Source organism: Pseudophryne corroboree, chromosome 1 (assembly GCF_028390025.1).
Source record: "Pseudophryne corroboree isolate aPseCor3 chromosome 1, aPseCor3.hap2, whole genome shotgun sequence".
In the NCBI taxonomy this organism is placed as follows: domain Eukaryota; kingdom Metazoa; phylum Chordata; class Amphibia; order Anura; family Myobatrachidae; genus Pseudophryne; species Pseudophryne corroboree.
In genome coordinates this window covers 1,082,817,891-1,082,831,561 of record NC_086444.1, presented here as the reverse complement: position 1 = coordinate 1,082,831,561, position 13,671 = coordinate 1,082,817,891, and the positions used below count along the sequence as shown (strand labels likewise).

At 46.4% G+C, this 13,671-nt stretch overlaps 1 protein-coding gene across 8 annotated transcripts in view; it reads left to right on the top strand.

Moving 5' to 3' along the window:
- The window catches only part of N4BP2 (NEDD4 binding protein 2), a 272,998-nt gene that overhangs the window by 247,982 nt on the left and 11,345 nt on the right, over window positions 1-13,671 (top strand). For 7 of the 8 annotated variants that reach the window (XM_063921079.1, XM_063921086.1, XM_063921039.1 and 4 more), the window contains exons 12-13: window positions 11,722-11,834; window positions 12,007-12,130. In XM_063921079.1, the coding sequence (XP_063777149.1) occupies window positions 11,722-11,834; window positions 12,007-12,130 (237 nt within the window). The remainder of the gene's footprint in view (window positions 1-11,721; window positions 11,835-12,006; window positions 12,131-13,671) is intronic. The other variant, XM_063921072.1, reaches the window with a different exon arrangement.

Sequence of the window (13,671 nt, the reverse complement as noted above, 5' to 3'; positions counted from 1 at the left end):
AGGGTGGAATTGAGGACTTGTTCCCAATTCCTTCCTAAGGTGGTATCAGCTTTTCATGTGAACCAACCTATTGTGGTGCCTGCGGCTACTCGGGACTTGGAGGATTCCAAGTTGCTGGATGTAGTCAGGGCCCTGAAAATATGTTTCCAGGACGGCTAGAGTCAGAAAAACTGACTCGCTATTTATCCTGTATGCACCCAACAAGCTGGGTGCTCCTGCTTCAAAGCAGACTATTGCTCGCTGGATCTGTAGCCCGATTCAACTTGCACATTCGGCGGCTGGACTGCCGCATCCTAAATCTGTAAAAGCCCATTCCACGAGGAAGGTGGGCTCTTCTTGGGCGGCTGCCCGAGCGGTCTCGGCTTTACAACTTTGCCGAGCTGCTACTTGGTCGGGTTCAAACACGTTTGCAAAATTCTACAAGTTTGATACCCTGGCTGAGGAGGACCTTGAGTTTGCTCATTCGGTGCTGCAGAGTCATCCGCACTCTCCCGCCCGTTTGGGAGCTTTGGTATAATCCCCATGGTCCTTACGGAGTTCCCAGCATCCACTAGGACGTCAGAGAAAATAAAAATTTACTCACCGGTAATTCTATTTCTCGTAGTCCGTAGTGGATGCTGGGCGCCCATCCCAAGTGCGGATTGTCTGCAATACTTGTATATAGTTATTGCCTAACTAAAGGGTTATTGTTTGGAGCCATCTATTCGAGAGGCTCAGTTGTTGTTCATACTGTTCACTGGGTATAGTATCACGAGTTGTACGGTGTGATTGGTGTGGCTGGTATGAGTCTTACCCGGGATTCCAAATCCTTTCCTTATTGTGTCAGCTCTTCCGGGCACAGTTTCCTAACTGAGGTCTGGAGGAGGGGCATAGAGGGAGGAGCCAGTGCACACCAGGTAGTCCTAAATCTTTCTTAGTTGTGCCCAGTCTCCTGCGGAGCCGCCATTCCCCATGGTCCTTACGGAGTTCCCAGCATCCACTACGGACTACGGGAAATAGAATTACCGGTGAGTAAATTCTTATTTTTTAATATAATTCCAGCTTTGTGACTCCCAATTTCTCATTGCTCCCTATATTCCTACAGTCTTTCTTCACCTATTCTAATAGGGTGAAAGTACTGCTGATTGGTGTGTGTTTTAACATGTCAAAAGCACCAACCAAGACCACAAAAACTTATGTATGTTCAAAATGTGGTAAAAAAAAGCACTAATGTAGGCAGCTCTGGGGTATGCAACACATGTTTGGAAATGGACGCTCAACCTGGGATCAGTGGTCCGTCCGGGTCATGGGAAAATATCCTGGCAGATATTTCCAAAGAAATGGCGGAATCCCACAAGCAACATTTAGAATGGGCTGCAGGTTTTTACAAAGCTATGGGGGAATTCCTAATTAGAATCACTCTAACCGCACAGGTAGAAAAGAATGTGCGTAAAGCGGTAAAAAGACCCCTCCCTCTCCTGCAGGAAGAGCCTGTGGAGGAGGAGGGTCTCATAGAGTATGAAGAGGAGGGGGAGTCCGTAGAGGTAATTGATGTCAGTACTCAGGAGGAGAATGCTGAGGTCAAGGGGTTAGAATCCCTTATTGAAGCGGTAAAACAGGTCCTTAACTTCAAGGAAGAAGAGGTTAAGGAACCTGAAGTCTTTGATCTATTTGAGTGTCAGAAACCACAAACAGCAGTTTTGCCGATTCCTCAGACTCTCCAGGATCAAATGGGAGAAGCATGGAAGCAGCCAGATATACGCTTCCAGATCCCCAAAAAGCTCACAGCTAATTACCCGCTGCCCAAGGGTGTCATGTCTAAGTGGGAGGTTCCTCCGATTGTGAATGCCTCCCTGGCTAGGCTGTCAAGACAATCTTACCGATACCAAACATGACTACACTAAAGGATGTGTCTGATCGTAAGTTGGATACGGTACTAAAATCTATCTTTGTGGCGGCAGGCGTATCACAAAGACCTACAATTATCAGTGCTTGGGTAAATAAGGCTATTGTAGCATGGGCTGGTCAGATTGTTCATGCAGTGGCGGAAGATTACAACCAGGAAGAGAGAGTTAGACTAGCGCAACATATCCGGGAGTCAGCCACATACATTTGCCAAGCTACAAAGGATGCTAGCAGGATAGCATCACGCATCTCTGCTTCAGCTATATCGACCAGAAGAATTCTGTGGCTCAGAGAATGGCAAGTGGACTCAGATTCCAAGAAGGCAGTGGAGGCGATCCCCTTTGTAGGGGAGGCTTTATTTGGTCCGGAATTAGACAAGTGGATTTCACAAGCAACAGCGGGAAAATCTACTTTTCTGCCTACTTGTATCCTAGAAGAAATTACTCTGGTCTGGTGTTCAATTCATTTAGGTCTCAATCCTTTCGAGCCAGAGGAAGAGGTTTTGGCAGTCAAGCTCGTGGAAACAGAGGCAGATGCTGTTCCCAGTCCACAGCTCGAAAACAGGACCCTAAGCCGGCTGACAAGACCGTAGCATGACGGTCTCCCAGCTCACCTTGGGTCTCCTATGGGGGGCGCACGGTTGGAAAGGTTTCAGGACACCTGGGCTGAAACCTCACCAGAAGTCTGGATCTACAATATTATATCCCAGGGATACAAACAGATTTGGCTCATACTGAGACTGAAACTCAGGTTTTAAAGAATTCTATGGCAGTTTGGTTAGGTTCTGTTCCTATTCCTTGTAAATCCCCTAGCATATACCTAAAGAAACGTGCACTTGCACAGATTATGCAAGCCGACACAGGTATCAACTCTGACACGGCAGACGGTGATGAGGATGTGCTGAGGGAGGCAGCATCCCTTGCAAAGGGGGTGCAGCTTATAATTGAGGCCATTAGGGATGTGTTAAACATTACTGACACACCACCTGAGCAGGTTGAGGAGGCTTGCTTCACAGACAATAAGAAAGCCTCGCTAACCTTCCCTGCGTCTAAAGAATTAAACACATTATTTGAAAAATCCTGGGAAAACCCGGAGAAAAAATTCCAGATCCCAAAAAGGGTTCTGGTTGCTTTTCCCTTCCCTGAGGAGGATAGAAAAAAAATGGGAAAACCCACATAGTTGACACATCTGTCTCCAGACTGTCAAAAAAGGTGGTTTTACCTGTCCCTGGATCTACCGCGTTAAAAGAACCGGCTGATCGTAAAATTGACACTACGCTCAAATCCATATACACTGCTTCAGGAGTGGCGTTAAGGCCCACTATTGCTTGTGCGTGGATTACTAAAGCTATAGTAAAGTGGTCAGGCACGTTACTAGAAGACTTAGATACAATGGATAGAAGTGACATTGAATTGTTTTTACGTAACATACAGGATTCTGCGGGTTTCATAGTGGAGTCCATGAAGGACCTGGGTACGCTGAATGCAAGGATATCTTCCATGGCTGTCTCAGCTCGCAGGGGACTCTGGCTACGCCAATGGTCTGCAGACGCGAAATCCAGGAGAAGTGTGGAGAACCTACCCATCACAGGCCAGGCTCTGTTTGGGGAAGCGTTGGATGCGTGGATTTCCACGGCAACCGCGGGTAAGTCACCCTTTCTTCCCTCAGCTACTCCTTCTAAGAAGAAACCCTTGTCTTTATCTACATCGCAGTTCTTTCGGACCGCTAAGACGAAAAAGTCCAAGCCTCCTACCACCTTCTTTAGAGGTGGTCGGGCAAGATCCAAGTATACTGCCCCTGCAGGTTCACAGGACCAGAAGCCTGCTTCTGGTTCCTCTAAGTCCTCAACTTGACGGTGGTCCACACAGCCTAAAGAACAGGCTGGTGGGGGCGAGACTCAGACGTTTCAGCCACGTCTGGGTGTCGTCCGGCCTGGATACAGGATATTGTGTCCCAGGGATACAGACTGGAGTTACAAAAACTCCCGCCTCACCGATTCTTCCAATCAGGCTTGCCAGCTTTACTGACAGAAAGGGTGTTCAAGTCAAATTACTTTCTAACAAATATTTAAAATGCCAGCTCTATTATATACTGTGGACGCCTGCGCATCTTATTACCATGTGCTATGAATGTGTGCTATGCATCGCAAAACAATACATCCCATAAGAGAAAACAATACACCCACACATTATCTGAGTTCCAAAGCTCATTGATGTATATATTTGTTATTAATAGGATATGTATTCAATATATCACAATGTACAGTATATATATAGTTACATGGTTACAATTTACACAGTAAGCAGTTATTACAAACTAATTCAAATACAGACACGGCCAGCAATACAGTTACCATATTTTGCTCAAATGCACTCTCCACTCCATATCTCACACTCTCAGTAAAATCATGCAGCCACTGGACAGATAGCATCTCGACCATCATCTGGGACAAACAGGGCAGTCGGCTCTGTGTGTGTGTTCAGGTATGCACTGAGTCTGTTGGGGGTGTACAGATCTCTTATTATTAGTCTAAGGGAGGAAACTTTCTCATTCATCATGAGTCATTGGTCAGTTCATATGCAAGCAACGTCCAGCCTTGATGTGTAATTGCAGGAGATAGCCACTGGTACCAAGCTGCAAATATGCTGTCTTCCAGGAGATTCATTGTTCTAATAAGAGTGACTTTAGCTTTCGTACATTTAATCATATCTAGTCATGGCAATGTGCTACAACTTAATAACAGGCATCAAATTGACACACACATTAATCTGGTTACTTTGACACCAAGCACGACATGTCCATCTTGCTCCGCTCCAATAATACACATACATGACGTTACTCCATTATATAATTTAAAACCTTATGATGTCTGGTGCTTGATATGTTCAATTTATGTGCTGTATTAGATATGTGTTGAATCTATCTTTGTGGCATGTCTGTGTAAATGCGTATGTTACCATATATTGCTGTGCTCGCTGCGCGTATTTGCAAGCATAGCGACTCATAATGTGTGGAGTCTGTATGTTCTCTCTATGTAATATTTTTTACTTCGACAAGGGCTATCCTACAGGAAGCCATCCAAAAATTGCAAAGGTCAGCGGTCATTGTTCCAGTTCCACCTCATATGCAACACAAGGGTTACTATTCAAACCTTTTCGTGGTACCGAAACCGGATGGTTCGGTCAGACTGATTTTGAACTTGAAATCGGTAACCCCTTATCTGAGGGAGTTCAAATTCAAAATGGAATCTGAGAGCGGTGAGCTCAGGTCTGGAGGATGGGTAATTCCTGGTATCCCTAGATATCAAGGATGCGTACCTCCACATTCCGATTTGGCCACCGCATCAGGCTTATCTCAGATTTGCACTGTTAGACAATCACTATCAGTTCCAGGCACTGCCATTTGGTCTTTCCACGGCACCAAGGGGGTTCACCAAGGTGATGGCAGAGATGATGGTTCTCCGCAGACAGGAAGTGAACATAATGCCATATCTGGACGATTTGCTGATAAAGGCATCATCCAGGGAGAAGTTGTTGCAGTCCATTGTTTTCACGACTCAACTGCTCAGGGGACATGGTTGGATCCTGAACCTTCCAAAATCACATTTGGAGCCGACAAGGAGATTGTCTTTCCTGGGGATGATCCTCGACATGGAAGTACAGAAGGTGTTTCTACCGGTGGAAAAAGCGTTGGTGATACAATCAATGATCCGGGATGTCTTGAAACCTACCCGGGTATCGGTTCATCAGTGCATTCGCCTTCTGGGGAAGATGGTTGCCTCCTATGAGGCTCTACAGTTTCATGCTCGTTCTTTCCAACTGGATCTCCTAGACAAGTGGTCGGGATCTCACCTACACATGCACCAGTGGATACGTCTGTTGCCGAAAGCAAGGAATTCACTCCTGGTAGCTGCAAATGCCTCACCTTCTGGAGGGCCGCAGGTTTGGGGTTCAAAACTGAATCCTTCTAACCACGGATGCAAGTCTCAGGGGTTGGGGCGCAGTCACTCAAGGGGAAACCTTCCAAGGAAGGTGGTCAAGTCTGGAATCCATTCTTCCAATAAATATTCTGGAACTGAGAGCCGTATAGAACGGTCTTCTCCAAGTGGCACATCTTCTGCAAAATCAGGCCATTCAAGTACAGTCGGACAATGTGACTACGGTGGCCTACATAAACCGACAGGGAGGAACAAAAAGCAGAGCTGTTATGTCAGAAGTAACAAGATTTCTCCTCTGGGCAGAAAAGCACGCAGTGGCGCTGTCAGCAATCTTCCTTCCAGGAGTGGGCAACTGGGAAGCAGACTTCCTCAGCAGACACGATCTCCATCCAGGAGAATGGGGCCTCCATCCAGAGGTGTTCACAGAGGTGACCAGTCTTTGGGGCGTGCCTCAAATAGACATGTTGGCTTCACGTCTCGATAAGAAACTTTGGAGGTACTGTTCCAGGGCGAGAGACCCACAAGTAGTGGCGGTGGATGCCCTGATAACACCGTGGGTGTTCAAGTCAGTGTATGTGTTGCCTCCACTTCCTCTCATTCCAAGAGTTCTAAAACTCATAAAGAGAACAAGGGTTCTGGCAATTCTCATTGCTCCGGACTGACCAAGGAGAGCTTGGTACGCGGATCTTCTGGACTTACTGCGGGAAGATCTGAGGCCTCTTCTGCAACAGGGTCCGTTCGCTTATCAAGACTTACCGCGGCTACGTTTGACGGCATGGAGGTTGAACGCCAGATCTTAGCCCGGAAGGGTATTCCGAGCAAGGTTTATTCCTACCCTGATACAGGCTCGTAAATGAGTAACGTCTAAACATTACCATCGCATTTGGAAAAAATGTGTGTCTTGGTGTGAATCCAAGAGTTTCCTAAGTTTCCTACGGTGGACGGTTTCTCCTCTTCCTGCAAGCAGGTGTGGGTATAGGCCTGCGTTTGGGATCCATAAAGGTCCAGATTTCGGCTTTATCCATTTTCTTCCAGAAACAAATGGCTGCACTCCCTGAGGTTCAGACTTTCTTGAAAGGGGTTCTGCATATCCAGCCTCCCTTTGTGGCACGGACGGCACCCTGGGATCTTAACGTGGTGTTGCATTTCCTGCAATCAGATTGGTTTGAGACGTTACGGGAGGCTGAGGTCAAGTTTGTCACGTGGAAGACTGTCACTTTGTTGGCCTTAGCGTCTGCTCGACATGTGTCGGAATTGGGGGCTTTGTCCTGTAAAAGCTTCTACTTCATCTTCCATGAAGATAGAGCTGAGCTCAGGACACGTCTGTAGTTCCTTCCAAAGGTTGTGTTGGCTTTTCATATCAACCAACCTATTGTGGTGCCAGTAGCTACTGACTCCTCAATTCCATCAAAGTCCTTGGATGCTGTGAGGGCGTTGAAGATCTATGTGAAGAGGACTGCCCGTCACAGAAAATCGGACTCATTTTGTCCTTTATAATCCCAAGAAACTTGGGTGTCCTGCTTCTAAGCAGTCGATTTCTCGCTGGATCAGGTTCACTATTCAGCATGCATATTCTACGGCAGGATTGCCGTGCCCAAAATCTGTTAGGGCCCACTCTACTCGTAAGGTGGGTTATTCCTGGGCGGCTGCCCGGGGGGTCTCGACTTTACAACTTTGCCGAGCGGCTACTTGGTCAGGGTCAAACACGTATGCTAAGTTCTACAAGTTCGATACTTTGGCCTCTGAAGAGATGAAGTTTGGTCAATCAGTTCTGCAGGAGCCTCCGCACTCTCCCTCCTGTTCTGGGAGCTTTGGTACATCCCCATGGTACTAACGTGGACCCCAGCATCCTCTAGGACGTAAGAGAAAATCGGATTTTAATTACCTACCGGTAAATCCTTTTCTTGTAGTCTGTAGAGGATGCTGGGCACCCGCCCAGCGCTTCGTGATCCTGCAGTGGTTACTTAGTTAAGTACTGCTTTGTTCTTGGTTAAGTACTCTTTTTCTTACTTGGTTAAGTAATATTATTCAGCCGTTTGCTGAGTTTTCAAACTGGTTAACTTGGTTTGCCTTGTATGTGTGAGCTGGTGTGAATCTCGCCACTATCTGTGTAAAATCCTTCTCTCAAAGTTGTCCGTCTCCTCGGGTACGGTTTCTAGACTGAGTCTGGTAGGAGGGAGGTGCCAGCCCACACTATTAAACTCTTAAAGTGCCAGTAGCTCCTAGTGGACCCGTCTATACCCATGGTACTAATGTGGACCCCAGCATCCTTTACGGACTACGAGAAAAGGATTTACCGGTAGGTAATTAAAATCCTGTTTTTTTGACAGGCCTTCCTCGGTGCCCTCAAAAAACGAGGGCAATAGACACGGCTATACAAAAGTTGCTTCAGATGGAAATAATTATGCCTGTCCTGACTTCTCAAAGAGGAACGGGATTTTATTCAAATCTTTCTGCAGTGCCGAAACCCGATGGGACTGTCAGGCCAATTCTCAATTTAAAGGTGTTAAATCAATTCCTGACAGTTTACAGGTGCAAGATGGAATAAATACAATCAGTTATTACGAGACTGGAGCAACGGGAGATCATGATGTCGATGGACATAAAGGATGCATACCTCCATGTCACAATTTGGACCCTGCACCAAGCTTATTTATGGTTTGCAGTGGACAAGACTCCTTACCAATTCAGAGCTCTACCGTTCGGCCTATCATCAATGCTCAGATCACTCAGTTTCTAATTCGACATGGCTGGATCATGAATTAAAATAAATCCAATCTGCAACCGTCACAGAGGATTCAATTCCTGGGTCTCATTTTAGATACAATACAACTGAAGGTGTTTTTCCCAGAAAACAAGATTAGAGACATCAAGGACATGCTACATCAGGTTCTACAGAACCAGACGGTCTCTCTGCATATTTGTATACAGCTTCTAGGAAAGATGGTAGCATCCTTTGAAGCGATCCAATACGGCAGACTACTACATTCCAGACCCTTTCAGCTGAATCTCATTGCTCAGGGGGCAGGCATGCATTTATTTCTTCACCGAAGGATTCGCTTGTCGCCCCAGGCCAGGACCTCGTTAATTTGGTGGTCGGTCCACAAGAACCTAGCGGCGGGAATAAGGTTTGGAATCTAGGAATGGAAAATTTTGACAACAGATGCCAGTCTCGGAGGATGGGGAGCAGTACTGGACAATCATCAGTTTCAGGGAAGATGGTCTTCGGAGGATAGAAGTCTTCCAATAAATGTACTGGAGCTAAGAGCCATTTACAATGCACTTCTTCTGGCGGAAGACCTAGTATGGGCTCAGCACGTGAGAATGCAGTCGGACAATGTAACGGCATACATAAATCGTCAGGTTGGAACAAGTAGCCGCATGGCTTTAAAAGAGGCCACAAAGATTCTGTCTTGGACAGAAAAGCGCCCCAATCCTGTCGGCAGTCTTCATTACAGGAGTGGAAAATTGGGAAGCCGACTACCTCAGTCGTCAAGATAGGCATCCAGGGAAGTGGTGTCTACACCCACGGTTATTTGATGCAGTGGTAAGAAGGTGGGGTCTACCGCAGATAGACCTAATGGCCTCTCATCAGCTGCCAAGATATGTGGCCAGGACGTAGGATCCACCAGCAGAGGCGGTGGACGCGCTGGCGATTCCCTGGACATACAAACTGGTGTACATCTTCCCGCCGTTTCCCCTGTTACCAAGAGTGTTGAAAAAGGTGAATCAGGAAAGAGCGTGGGTGATTTTAATAGCACCAGACTGGCCTCGCAGAAGTTGGTACTCGGACCTGAGGGGACTCCTGGCGGAAGATCCTTAGAAACTGTCGCAAAGGGAGGACCTGTTATCACAAGGCACATTCCTTCACCCAGATTTGTACCATCTATGTTTGACGGCATTGTTCTTGAGACCAAGATACTAAGAGACGGGTATCCCGAGATCTGCTATTCCTACCATGTTAGCGGCAAGGAAGCCAGTCACTGCAGCACATTACTATAGAATTTGGAAAAGGTACATGGACTGGTGCCAACCTAGGGGTTGGAACCCCAGAGAGTTACGCCTTACTGTTGAGGTTTCTCCAAAATGGTTTGGATGGCAGTTTGAGATTGGGTTTCTTGAAGGTACAGGTCTCGGCTCTCTCGATCCATTTCCAACAACGTCTGGCATCCTTGCAGGAGGTTCAGACATTTTTACAGGGTGTGTTGAGAATACAACCACCTTTTCGTCCTCGCATGGCCCCGTGGGATCTAAATTTGGTGCTTGAATTTTTGAGACCGGCTGTTTTCGAGCTGTTAGAAAGGGCTGAAATATATGAGCTGGAAAGCAGTCCTGCTCCTTGCTTTAGCATCAGCAAGAAGGGTCTCAGAGTTAGGTGCCTCTCATGTAAAAGTCCTTTCCCAGTTTTCATGAAGACAGAGTGGAGCTCCGTACAAAAGCAGAGTTTTTACCTAAGGTGATGTTGGGTTTCCACATAAACCAGCCGATTGTGGTCCCCTCCTTCCAAGGGGACCTGTCTTTGGATGTGGTCAGAGCTTTGCGGGTCTTTGTAAAGGCTACGGCTTCTATTAGAAAGTTTGATGCTTTGTACTGTATGATGGACCCAGAAGGGGTTGGCCGGCTTCAAAACAAACCTTGGCCAGATGGATACGACTATCAAACAGGCATATATTTCTTGTGGTAAGAGTTCCATTTCGGGTAGGTGCTCATACCACCAGATCAGTAGGAGCTTTGTGGGCTTCGGCTAGAGGAGCTTCCACTACTCAACTTTGCAGAGCTGCAACGTGGTCTTCGGCCCACACGTTAACTCGTTTCTACAAGTTTGATACATTTGCATCCAGAGATGCAAATTTTGGCCGTTTGGTTCTTCAGGCTTCGGGCAGCACCTCCTGCCCATGGGAGTATCTTTGGGATGTCCCTAGCTGTCTAGTTCTCCAGTGTCCCCTAGTGGATGATAGAGAAAAGAGGATTTTGGTACTTAACAATTAAATCCATTTCTCTGAATCCACTCGGGGACACTGGACGCCCACCTCAGTGCTGTCAGCCTGTGTGTTCGTGTAAAATTAGTTCAAACAGTTTGGTTAATGTGTTAATAGTTCTTGGTTGCTGTTTGACGTGGTGGTATGGTTGGTTGGTTGGTTGGTTGGTTGGTTCCCTGTATGGCCTTGATCTTTCATGTTCCCGCTGCTTTTCATAAATTTTTCTAACTTTTCTAACTGGAGGGATGAGGGGGCGTGAAGGGGGAGGAGCCAGCTGTGCAGATTTTTTTTTTAAATTACATTGTTCTACCTCTGGTCTGCGTCCTTTACACCCCAGCTGTCTAGTTCTCTAGTGTCCCCAAGTGGATTCAGAGAAATGGATTTATTGGTAAGTACCAAAATCCTATTTTTAGTTACCTTTTTTTATTGACTGGATATGTCTAGCCTAAACTTTAATAGAAATAACAGATATCTTATCAGTCGTACTCTTAGTTCAATATTTCTGGCATATAAATTACTTTGCCGTAGACAAGCAAATCAGTGAAAATGCAGACTGACGAGGGAATTCTACCTGAAAGTGTTATAGTACGGTCTTACCATGGTGTAGTTAGGATGTCTGGCTACAGGTACCTGATAAGTTAAACTCTTTGGCCTTATTTGTTAATGTTAAGATTTATAAAATAAGAACATTTGTATAATAGAAAATGGCTTCCTAAATGACCTTATGAAATATTAATTATAAACCAATATATTGCTTTACATTATTGTCACATAGTAAGCACAAGAACTGTCAGCCCTGGGCATTGCATGTGAAATGACACATTCCTTGTGGCTCAGCAAATAAAAATAAAAAAACTTAGTAATGGGTATTAGTGTGACACCAGCAAAATAATAATGAAATATATATTGTTTCTGCTGTAGAAGAAGTCTGTACCAAGGAAAAACTGTGCTGTGAAAATGAAGGAGAACCAACTCTTGGAATTGTTCCCCCATGTTGAACAGAACCTGCTTATGGATGTATTTAAAGAAAACAAGTAAGGAGAACATTTTCTAGTAAATGATTATGATCGTACAATGGGAGCTTATGGGTTTATTCCAGAGGACATCCGGATGGCGCTTTTATCTCTCCGTGCTCGCTGTATTGTAGTCTAATACACATCCACTTCAGAGACTTAAATAGAGTTATGGCTTTCTTTTGATTCACAGTTATTCTTTAGAGGAGACTGAGCAGTTCCTGAGTTACCTTCTGGAGGCTGATCCTGTGCAGAATGTTGTGGCTCAAGGCATGAAACAAGCCGTGCCCTCAGTAGCTGATAAAACTAAGGAAAAGGTACATTCAAATGATCATTAAAAAAGCACATTTATTTCTCTAACGTCCTAGTGGATGCTGGGGACTCCATAAGGACCATGGGGAATAGCGGGGTCCGCAGGAGACTGGGCGCTCTAAAGAAAGATTTAGTACTATCTGGTGTGCACTGGCTCCTCCCTCTATGCCCCTCCTCCAGACCTCAGTTAGAATCTGTGCCCGGCCAGAGCTGGGTGCTCCTAGTGGGCTCTCCTGAGCTTGCTAGAAAAGAAAGTATTTTGTCAGGTTTTTTATTTTCAGAGAGCTTCTGCTGGCAACAGACTCTCTGCTATGAGGGACTGAGGGGAGAGAAGCAAACCTACTCACGGCAGCTAGGTAGCGCTTCTTAGGCTACTGGACACCATTCGCTCCAGAGGGATCGAACACAGGTACCTAACCTTGATCGTCCGTTCCCGGAGCCGCGCCGCCGTCCCCCTCGCAGAGCCAGAAGAACAGAAGCAGCAGAAGCATGAAGACATCGAAATCGGCGTCTGAAGACTCCTGTCTTCACTTAAGGTAGCGCACAGCACTGCAGCTGTGCGCCATTGCTCCCACAGCACACCGCACACTCCGGTCACTGTAGGGCGCAGGGGGGGTGGCGCCCTGGGCAGCAATTAATTACCTTTTTGGCAAAAATAGACATATATACAGTCTGGGACTGTATATATGCCCGAGCCCCCGCCATTTTTTACAAATTAAAGCGGGACAGAAGCCCGCCGCTGAGGGGGCCGGGCCTTCTTCCTCAGCACACCAGCGCCATTTTCTCTTCACAGATCCGCTGGAAGGACGCTTCCCAGGCTCTCCCCTGCAGTATACAGATGCAATAGAGGGTAAAAAAGAGAGGGGGGGCACACAAATTTAGGCGCAGAGATATATTTAACAGCAGCTACGGGGTAAACACTAAGGTACAGTGTAATCCCTGGGTTATATAGCGCTGGGGTGTGTGCTGGCATACTCTCTCCCTGTCTCCCCAAAAGCCTTTGTGGGGTCCTGTCCTCAGTCAGAGCATTCCCTGTGTGTGTGCTGTGTCGGTACGCCTGTGTCGACATGTTTGATGAGGAAGGATACGTGGAGGCAGAACAAGTGCAGCTGAGTGTGGTGTCGCCGCCGACGGTGCCGACACCTGATTGGATGGATATGTGGAAGGTGTTATAGGATAATGTAAACTCCTTGCATAACAGATTGGATAAAACTGTAACCTTGGGACAGTCAGGGTCTCAACCCATGCCTGATCCTACAGCGCAGAGGCCGTCAGAGTCTCAAAAGCGCACACTATCCCAGATAGTTGACACAGTTGTCGACACGGAAGTTGACTCCAGTGTCGATGACGATGAGGCAAAGTTGCAGCCTAAAATGATTAAAGCCATCCGCTACATGATTGTAGCAATGAAGGATGTATTACACATTTCTGAGGAAAATCCTGTCCCTGACAAGAGGATTTATATGTATGGGGAGAAAAAGCATGAAGTGACTTTTCCCCCTTCACGTGAATTAAATGAATTATGTGAAAAAGCTTGGGATTCCTC